This window comes from Camelina sativa, chromosome 14 (genome assembly GCF_000633955.1).
Source record: "Camelina sativa cultivar DH55 chromosome 14, Cs, whole genome shotgun sequence".
NCBI classification, from domain to species: domain Eukaryota; kingdom Viridiplantae; phylum Streptophyta; class Magnoliopsida; order Brassicales; family Brassicaceae; genus Camelina; species Camelina sativa.
In genome coordinates this window covers 22,873,626-22,883,510 of record NC_025698.1, presented here as the reverse complement: position 1 = coordinate 22,883,510, position 9,885 = coordinate 22,873,626, and the positions used below count along the sequence as shown (strand labels likewise).

General features: G+C 35.7%; 3 protein-coding genes across 5 annotated transcripts in view; all 3 read left to right on the top strand.

Annotated features, from left to right (window-relative positions):
- The window catches only part of LOC104742220 (protein DCL, chloroplastic), a gene marked incomplete in the record, with an annotated part of 2,376 nt that extends 1,357 nt beyond the window's left edge, over nt 1–1,019 (top strand). The window contains 2 exon segments of the mRNA XM_010463196.1: nt 1–81; nt 488–1,019. Of these exon segments, the coding sequence (XP_010461498.1) occupies nt 1–81; nt 488–664 (258 nt within the window).
- LOC104742219 (ABSCISIC ACID-INSENSITIVE 5-like protein 5) lies at nt 3,223–5,966 on the top strand. Of its 2 annotated transcripts, none has more exons than XM_010463195.2 (5): nt 3,223–3,337; nt 3,659–4,800; nt 5,390–5,461; nt 5,554–5,583; nt 5,692–5,966. In XM_010463195.2, the coding sequence occupies exons 2-5, from the start codon at nt 3,703–3,705 to the stop codon at nt 5,764–5,766; spliced, it is 1,275 nt and encodes a 424-aa protein (XP_010461497.1). In that variant the 5' UTR covers nt 3,223–3,337; nt 3,659–3,702; the 3' UTR covers nt 5,767–5,966. The 2 variants fall into 2 exon arrangements, with proteins under 2 accessions (XP_010461497.1, XP_010461496.1); XM_010463194.2 differs by having other exon boundaries at nt 3,227–3,337; nt 3,610–4,800.
- On the top strand, nt 6,138–8,120 carry LOC104742218. 2 transcript variants are annotated; one of them, XM_010463193.2, is made up of 6 exons: nt 6,138–6,305; nt 6,734–6,777; nt 7,089–7,184; nt 7,276–7,440; nt 7,555–7,660; nt 7,731–8,120. In XM_010463193.2, exons 2-6 carry the CDS (start codon nt 6,754–6,756, stop codon nt 7,907–7,909), a joined length of 570 nt encoding a protein of 189 aa, XP_010461495.1. In that variant the 5' UTR covers nt 6,138–6,305; nt 6,734–6,753; the 3' UTR covers nt 7,910–8,120. The 2 variants fall into 2 exon arrangements, with proteins under 2 accessions (XP_010461495.1, XP_010461494.1); XM_010463192.2 differs by having other exon boundaries at nt 7,086–7,184.

Sequence of the window (9,885 nt, the reverse complement as noted above, 5' to 3'; positions counted from 1 at the left end):
GAGAGAATGATTGTTGAGATGCTACTACCTTATCACCCTGAGTTTGAGAAGAAGATCGGATGTGGGATAGACTATATTATGGTATGTTTTATGCTTTTAAGATTTTGAAACGACATGAGCTTTTTACTAAGTGGACATATTGCTTCTAATGGTTATCCTGAAAATTGATCTGACATTGTTTTGTTTTGGACAACTGTGGCATGTTTTCATTTTTGTTTCAGCGCAGACTGCATTTCTTTGTTTTACACATTTTCCATGATGGAAACAAGTCATTTATGTTAAATTCATTTAGACCACAAGCTGATCGACAGCTTTTTACATGTTCTTTGTAGTTAGTATGATCAGCATACATTTTCGTGTTTCAAAGATCGAGATAAATTATGAAGCGAGATATAAACTTCCTTACAGACTTATTTTACCTGCAAACCAGTACGTCGATATGCACATCAACTAATATTATCTCGATTACTTTGATTTGTGGTTGCAGGTTGGGCATCACCCTGATTTTGAGAGCTCTCGATGTATGTTCATAGTGCGAAGAGATGGAGAAGTAGTTGACTTTTCGTATTGGAAATGCATAAAAGGTTTGATAAAAAAGAAGTATCCGCTGTATGCAGACAGTTTCATCCTCAGACATTTTCGCAAACGTAGGCAGAACAGATGAATGAAGCCTTATCTAGATTTTCAAACTCAAAACGCTCATAGACTCGGATCCTCATCATCTCCCAACTCTACATCCTACAAGGTTTTGGAATGAGAAGTCAGACACAGAAGATCCCAGTCACTATTTTTCTTTGAGTTGGAATTATGAATGGAACTTTCTTGAAAATATGGTTTCTGCAGGAGATATGAGAGCATTAGAACCATCAGAAGTTTTAATATGTTCATTATCTAAAATCTTTAGCATTTATATGATGAAATCTTTTACACTGAAATTATGTGCAGAGGTAGAGAAACAGTACACTTGTGTGCAGTGCAGGGCTTGAATATTCAGATAATGTTTTTAAGTTTTATAATCAGTCCTGAGTTTGGTTTGGTTAATCGAAATAGATACAAAGGTTAATTAGACCAATAACTAAATCTTGGCCAAAAAATAATGAATATACAACGTGCAATGATGTAACCATTGCTAAAAAAGTTAAAACCAGTAATCGTGCCTATTTTTTTGGTAATGTTCGGTTCGGTGTAGAACAAAAATATTTACCTCACATTTTTTTGTTTTGGTTTTTGGTTGTATTACTTAACAATAATTTAATGACCATCCCTAGTCCATGCTAGAATACTTTTTAAAGACTTTTTTAAGTAACAACCAATCAGAGCCTAATAACTAAATAAAAATACTTAAACAGTTGTAGTAGTTTTTGGATCAAGATAAAAAAATATAATATTTGAAAAACTATATAATTTTTGTTTAACATCAAAAACATAACTCAATGCATAAGTTAGAAAATTTAACCAATAATAAAAAATATTATAGAATGTTAATAGTCAGTGGCGGAGCTAGGAAATTAGTTTATCAAGGTCAAAATAAATTTTAAGGTGTCAATTATGTTGTTAAATTTTTTTATAAGGGTCAATTGTGCTATTTTACCAGGGTCAAATTGATTTTTTCTTTAAAAATTTAACCAGTTTTAAAAATTCACCAGGGTCATTTGACCCACATGATCCTATATTGGCTCCGCCCATGTTAATGGTCACAGAAGTTAAATAAATTAAAAGTATTTAATAAAATGAAACAGAAAGAAAATCTCTAAGGGACTGTTATTGGAGAGAATGTTTAAAAAAAAAATTCCAAGCAAATTAAAAACTACTAGTATAGTACTATAGTCATTGGTCAATTATGTACTTAAGAAGAAAAGACTACTATAAACTATAAGTTAATTGAGAGCATTATTGTACTTGTGCTAATTCTTTAAACCTAAAAACTTGTAAAGGTTTAATAAAATGAAACAGAAACTAAATCTTTAAGACATCTAATTACACATTGAAAGAGAGAGAGAGAGGGTGAATGTTTAAAGAACTTTTCCAAACAAATTAAAAACTACTATAGTCAATGATGTACTTAAGAAGAAAAGACTACTATAATTAGTGAATTGAGAGCATTATTGTCCTTGTAGTTAATTCTTTAAACCTGAAAACGCAAGGTGGGTTCTATTTCAATATAATTGGACCTAACCAAAAAAAAAAACCAGGTACGTGGACCAATGTAAACTGTAAAGAAGTAAAGAAGACTCTTTGGTTTCTGACATCTTCCCACAAAAACAAAAGTGGGATGTGAAAGCAAAAATAATGTGTCCGTCCACGTTACATCGACGATCGACGGCTGAGATTTGGGTTACTATTTGTCTGTCTAATCGACGTTGGTTCGTTTTTTGTTAATGTTGGTTGGGACAGTGATGGCGCGACACGTTCTTTCATTTACAACTACTTTTTTTTCTTTTAAACTTTTTTAATTAGAGGACCAAAGAAGTAAGTGGACCGATCAATAAATAAACAAAAACTCAATTGATTGATTATTTGGGACTTTGTCACTTCGGGAAGGGTTTTCAATTCACTCGTGAATAAAATATTAACTGATTTGTTTTATAGTTAAAAATAAATAAAACTACATGTTAATTGGCTAACTAGTAAGTTGACTTAAAAAACAAAATAAATAAATTCAATAGGCTATAATCTTCTCATAGTATCTAGATTTTTGAGAAGTTTAGATAAAAATGTGAATAATAAATTTTGAATTCGTTCAAAACAGTTTTAGACGTAGATATCTTTCTCATTTGGAAGTTGGAATATCTCATTTGGAAGTTAGAATATCTTAAATCACTCTTAACTCTGTTTCATTCTTTTCAACAATTCTGATATTCCAGTTCCAGTAGTTGGATTACATTATAAATAGTTGAATCTCATATTTGTTTTTATACTTTATTTAAAATTGTATAAACAATGAGAAATAATATCGTAAAGAAAACTATTTATAATGTGGTTCGTGGTTTGGTTTCTAAAAATAGTATCAATTTTGTAAATACATATACTTAAAACTTATATCCAAATTGTTGGATAGAAAAATAACATGAAGCTAAGAACGACAAAGAAAATAAATGCGTAAAATCAAAAAGTAACATTAGGAAAAGAAAAAGAAAAGAGTCAAAGTGACTCCAGAAAATAAAATATTATACAAAAGTATATACCAATTTACTAAAGTGCTCCAGTAGTATTTATTTGGATGGTTAGGAGACAGAGAGACACTTGGCTCACCAGACAAAACACCTAAAACGAAGAAGCAAGCAGACATTTTGAATTTTTGGGCAGAGACGAAGCCACACGAATCAAACCGATAAAGGTATAGAGGTCTTATAGATTTATATTCTCCTGATATTTCATCTCTGTATGTTTGTGTGTGTAGAAAGAAACTGTGGATATTGCTACGCTTGCTCATCATCTTCTTCTTTTAATTCTTTCCATTTATGTCCATACTTAATTTTTGGATAAATTACTAATTTTGCTTATGTTTTCTCATAAACGCATTTATATTTATACCCCCTTGTTTGTTGAATCTGATTTTATCCATTTGACTTAACTTTTCTGAGTTTGTTAATGTATTGGGTTTTGCAGATTTCTACAAATTAGGGCTCTGAATACTAAAAAGTTTGGATTTTTTCAGATCCAGTAATAGGTTAGGTTGGAAACAGATTTTTGCAGAAAAAAATGGATGGTAATATGAATTTCAAGAACAACAATTTGGGGAATGAGCCACCAGGAGATGGTGGTGGTTTAGGAGGGTTGACTAGACCAGGGTTGACCAGACAAGGTTCTATATACTCTTTGACGTTTGATGAGTTTCAGAGCAGTTTAGGGAAAGATTTTGGGTCTATGAACATGGATGAGTTGTTAAAGAACATATGGACTGCTGAAGAAACACAAGCCATGGCTAGTGGTATGGTTCCAGTTGCTGGTGGAGGACAAGAAGGGTTGCAGTTGCAGAAGCAAGGCTCGTTGACTCTGCCTCGAACGCTTAGTCAGATGACGGTTGATCAAGTTTGGAAAGATCTCTCCAAAGTTGGCAACAGTGGAGGAGGAGGAACAAACTTGTCTCAGGCTCAACAAGTTCAGGCGCAGAATCAGAGTCAGAGTCAGAGTCAGAGTCAAAGGCAGCAAACGTTAGGTGAAGTGACTCTGGAGGAGTTTTTGGTCCGCGCTGGTGTTGTAAGAGAGGAAGCTCAGATTGCTGCAAAAGCTCAGATTGCTGAGAACAATAAAGCCGGTTACTTTGGTAATGATGCTAACACGGGTTTCTCTGTTGGGTTTCAGCAACCTTCTCCACGAGTTGTTGCCGCTGGTGTAAATCCTTTGCAGGTTCAAGGTTCTAGTTTGCCTCTGAATGTTAATGGAGCTAGATCAACATACCAGCAACCGCAACAACAACAGCCAACAATCATGCCTAAGCAGCCTGCTTTTGGTTATGGAACACAAATTGGTCAGCTTAATAGTCCTGGGATAAGAGGTGGTGGCATTATGGGATTTGGAGATCAGTCTCAAACGAACAATATGGGCTTGGTCAATGGTGGTGCTGCTGCAATTCCTGGAGCTGTGGGTGTTGATGCTGTGTCTCCTGTTACACCATTGTCATCAGAAGGGATAGGGAAGAGTAATGGTGATTGTTCATCACTCTCTCCGTCTCCTTACATGTTTAATGGTGGTGTGAGGGGTAGAAAGAGTGGTACTGTGGAGAAAGTTGTTGAGAGGAGGCAAAGGAGAATGATAAAGAACCGAGAATCAGCTGCAAGGTCACGAGCCAGGAAACAGGTAAAATGTTTTATCTCTTCATCACCATCTTTCTATATGCTCTTGATTGTGTTATGCGCCAAAAAGACTTGTAAAAGCAAAGTTGGTTGGCTATCTTGTAGTTTAGTTTTTCTTTAGCCCCACAATGAAGTGTTAAAATCATAGCGTTAAGTGTCTTATCTATTTAAAATGGTGTAGCAAACAGAATTATTGAGACTTGATTGAAAACTTGCATAAGTACTTGTGTTTCTTGTGGTTGAATGAATCTTGGAAACAAATATGAATGTTCTGGTTTTGGCGTATATACATGTTGCATCCACAGATGTTCACAGCAGACCAGACCATATAGATTGGAATGTAATTTGCTAATGTCTCAGTGGCTCAGAGTATTTATGGGTTTAAGTCCATCAAAAGAAGTTATAGTGACTCCATTTTTGGTATTTTTATGAGGGAAGGTAAAGAGGGGTGATTGGTGCTACCAAAACATAAAACTTAAGAAATTAGACATGTCACATTCCATCTGAGTTATATAAATATGAGTGTCTTACGGTTTGAATGACATGCTAATATATCTCTGAAGCTTCTCAGTAGTGCTTAATATTATTTGTAGGCTTATACTGTGGAGCTCGAAGCAGAAGTTGCAAAGTTGAAGGAAGAGAATGACGAGTTACAAAGAAAGCAGGTAACCGACCAATATCTCAGCATCACATGTGCCCATAATTATGTACATTTCTTTTAGTTACATACTAATCATATGCCTCCATGTTTTTACAGGCAAAGATTATGGAAATGCAAAAGAATCAGGTAAATAGTCGTTCCCATTGTAACACTAAACTCATCAGTACCGCTGTATGCAAATCTCTAAACTTATAAAACTCTGCTGTTTCCGTGCTGTGTATGTTTATAAAACAGGAGATGGAGTTGAGGAATCTTGTTCAAGGAGGTCCAAAGAAAAGGCTGAGGAGGACAGAATCAGGACCTTGGTGAATCAGTGCTCATACTTAGTTTTTTCTGTACATGAAATCACATCCCACTTAGTTAGTTGTTTAGTTTGAAGACTTAATAGAAAAGAGCTTTCCTCGTTTACATTGTAAGCTCTCTCCATATATACACAGGATCATCAGAATCTCTTTTTGCTCTATTCCCTTTTGTGTGTGTGTGTGTTTAGTCGTTGCTTGTTTGTCTCTGTACAACCTCCAAATGCAGTTTCTTGATCGTGGAGATACCACCAATTTAACATAACGCAGCGTTCTTAACGCGGAATAAAGTTAAGTGTTCGTACTTAGTAGTATGGTTGGTTTCTCTGTCCTCAAGTTAACAAACATGCCAAAACTATGACATTAAAAAAAAAAGTTAAATCTGATTAATAAGCAAAAAAAAAAGTTTCACACTTCACGCCATTTTCGTTTCAAGTCTCATTCTCTCTCTCACTTGGTCGCTCAAATACTCCCTCTTCTCGAACCTGCAAAACCCTTGTTTCGTTTCGTCTCTTAGGTCTCTGGTCAGGAATCAAACACGATTCTTAGGTATGTCGTCGTCGTACCCAACTCGATCTTTCCCATGTATAAATGTTGATCATGACTTAATCCGCCATGTCCTGTAATGGGTTTATTATTGTGATGTTCCTAAATCCTAATGTATGCTTGAAATTTAGGACATTTTTGATATATCTTGTGTAACTAGTGTTTCTGATTTTGTGGAAACGAGCACAAAAATTGTTTCTTTCTTACATTTTTTTTATCAAATTTAGTGAACTCAAAGGTCTCAAATTAGTGAGTTTGAGATTTTTGGATTTTTTTGCTTTTATCTCTCTGCTGTAAAATGTTGCAAGGTTTTGGGAGCGAACCAAGCTTTTTTTTTTTGTGAAATCTGACCACTCTTTAGTTGTCTTTGGTGTGATTGATTTTAACACGAAGATTGGAAACTGATATTTTTGCTACTCCAACTTCTTCAGAAATTAAAGAGAAGATAGGAATGGCACCCAGAGGAAGGAAAAAGGTAAAGCTTTATTGTTACATTGAGGATTAAAGAGATTGGTTAGGGATGTGTGGTTTGGACTTGGGTTTTCATACTTAAGTAAGCTTTGATGTTACATAGAGGACTGAAAAGATCAGTGAGGTGGAGGTTTGGGACTTGGGAGAATAGAATATGCACTAGGTTTCATACTTAGGCTTTCTGGTTTGTTTCACTTGGATTGCCAATGAAAAATAGAAATCTGTTTGATGAGTGTTCTTCATTCTTTTTCTATGATTTTCTCTCTTTTATAGTGTTTTAAATTGCTACTTGTCTTCTCCTTGTTTTTGCAGCAGATTGGATTGAGGCGAGAGGATGCAGCACGAGACCGCATGAAAGAGTATGGGTTTGACAAGCGTGTTATCAATGCGAGTATCAAGCACGTTCTAGAGGTTTGTTTCAAAGTCTCCAATTTTCCTTGGTTGATAAAATAAACTTTCTTTTGAAACTTGAAAGTGATTCCTTACTCAATTTGGATTTCAGGTGTATGGTGAGGACCAATGGTTTCTGATAGAGGATGGTAACTATGCTGCCCTCCTTTCTATTTGCCTTGAAAAGCAAGAGGAACAATCCAAACAATTGGTGGCCAAGGAACAAGAAGAAATGGGTCTGGTAAAACAAGAAGAAGAAGAAGAAGAAGAAGAGCAGGTGATTTGTTCTTCTTGGTCACAAATTTGTTGCTTTCATGATCAGAGACTATTGAATGGTTTCTTGAACCCATATGCTACTTAACATGTTATATTATCATCTTGTGCACTACAGGAGGCTGATGCATTATCGATCACTAACGAAGCAGTCATGAACTCATCACCGCCAGCTTTTCAATTCGTAGAAGCTTCAGTATATAATGCACGCCATTCTGTTGGAGGTATACTCATATCGACAGCAATCTCAAGGCATGAAACTTTTTTTTTACTGAGGTCAAAATCATTCTTTAGGTGCCCAGAGTTCTCACTGTGGGTGGCTAAGCAGTGAGGAGGAGACAGATTCAGATAAGGATGAGGGTAGTAATGGTGATGATGATGAGATGATTCAGCTAACTCCAGAACCTCTCTGTGAAGAACTTGAAGAGCTTCTCAGGGAAGTATATGGACAGAAGAAGCTGAAGCACAACTAAGGAGTCATAAGCTCATGTAACGACAGTTAATATCTATCAAACTTATGTTAAGAGACTAAGAAGTGTAGTGAAAGAGTAAGCTAGTATTAGAGTAAAAAGGTAAAAGACCCCCTCTCACAAATATGTTTAGGTCTTTAAATATTGGTTTAATTTAGTTTTTAAGAAGAATTGTCATGAGGTCTAAAAGTTCTTTGATATAATTTGTGTCGCACTTTATGGCAACTTTTATAGTTAATAGGAACCATAATTAGTATGATATAGTATTATAACACCGCGACAAAATCCACTTATCCAAAAATCCAAACCAAATTACATTAGAAAAAGATAAGTGTATTTTGGTGAAATAAGTAATCAAATCAAATATTTTAAACTTCTCTGCATGTCTCTAAAATCAGGGTATCATAATTCACCCTCACTAATAGATCGTAACGTTTTCGTTGCACACCAAAACCGTTACCCCCGACAGCATGAGCCCAGTTGACTCCACACTCATCTGGGTTTGGCTCTAATACCATTTGTAACTCCCCGACCGCCACCTCTCAGTGGCCCTATGTTCAATCACAGTCCATGGGCCCACCTTCCTTAATAGACCTCACGTCCTCTCACTAGGCCTGTGTGCCCATCCATATCAGACGGCCGGTTTGCTACGTCCGAGAGGCTTTAAAGACTTGTTATCGTCCCTACAAATCACCACATGATCTTTCCATGTGTTTGTCCTCACTCGCACAGTTATGGAAGTCACTTCTCGGAAGGTCACCCATCCTTTCAGGACCCTTGACCAAAACGATAAGTGCACTTTGGTGACATAGGTGGCCAAATCAATTCTTTTAAACCTCTCTGCATGTCCCTGAAACCGGGATATCACAAAAGTCAACAGGACATTCCGAGAATCAAACTCGGGACCTCTCGCACCCAAAGCGAGAATCATACCACTAGACTAAATGTCCTGTTGCTAAGCAATTACGTTTAAACATTGAAGATCGCATTTGGTCAAATGGTGGTCTTGTGCTCTAATTTGACTTTTACTTAATAATTTAGTCTTGATAGAATGTTTCAGATCTATATTCTATGAGATCTCTTTCAATTCAGTCTAATGGTACCATCTTTGAATGTGTATTACTGGTTTGCAAATGGACTCTCGATTGAAACAGACCAGATATATATTGATCCACTTGTTCAAACTTCTCTGGCCAAAACTCATTATTTGCTACATTTTTCAGTCGGCTTTCTTACATCAATCACTGAAAAGCTCTCAGGTGTTCAAGATCTTGTCGTAAATTTTGACTTGGTTATACCACTATACAAAATTCTTGGTTATTAGCTAGTACCTTAAACAATACCCTAGTAATATAAGTGAAGCTTTATGTATATAGTGACTAGTCACGGTTATTAGATGAATGTGATCTGTGAAAAAGCATTATCCAATACAAACATATGCAAAGATTCTGAGATGTAAGGTACAACATATGGTTTTGAAAAATGTCAACGGGCATTCTGAGAATCAAACTCGCGCCAAAAGCTATAATCATACCACTAGACAGTCGAGTCTAGACCATATTCCCAGTTAATAGCGTCTTTAAGTTAAACGCATTCTTTTTTCCTTACCCTTTGTGGAAAGAATAGTTCTAGGTTTGTAATTCTTCTTTTGGGACAATAGAGTGGAAATGCATGTTGTTCAAGGTGTTTTTTTCATTTTTTTTGTATCTAGCAGTTTCAATGGAAGTGGCAATAAGTTCAATCTATTTTACTTGTGATGCTTGAAACTGTTGTTGTAAAGAAAATCTAAGACCAAAGCTAGCTTTTGTATATTTATTTATATCTGAATGTAGTTTGTGACAAATTAGAAACAAGGACTTGGAACATTATTATATGCATTTATTCTCAGCTGCCATTTGGACGATGTCTCACAAGGAAAAAAAAGTTAATGGGGCATTCCGAGAATCGAACTCGGGACCTCTCGCACCCAAAGCGAGAAT

Excerpts from the sequence above, each read along its gene's own strand:
- LOC104742219 (XM_010463195.2), top strand. The coding sequence starts at position 3,703 with ATGGATGGTAATATGAATTTCAAGAACAACAATTTGGGGAATGAGCCA. Across the intron at positions 5,462-5,553 it reads ACGAGTTACAAAGAAAGCAG|GCAAAGATTATGGAAATGCA; the intron begins GTAACCGACCAA and ends ATGTTTTTACAG. Across the intron at positions 5,584-5,691 it reads TGGAAATGCAAAAGAATCAG|GAGATGGAGTTGAGGAATCT; the intron begins GTAAATAGTCGT and ends TTTATAAAACAG.
- LOC104742218 (XM_010463192.2), top strand. The coding sequence starts at position 6,754 with ATGGCACCCAGAGGAAGGAAAAAG. Across the intron at positions 6,778-7,085 it reads CACCCAGAGGAAGGAAAAAG|CAGATTGGATTGAGGCGAGA; the intron begins GTAAAGCTTTAT and ends TTGTTTTTGCAG. Across the intron at positions 7,661-7,730 it reads TGCACGCCATTCTGTTGGAG|GTGCCCAGAGTTCTCACTGT; the intron begins GTATACTCATAT and ends ATCATTCTTTAG.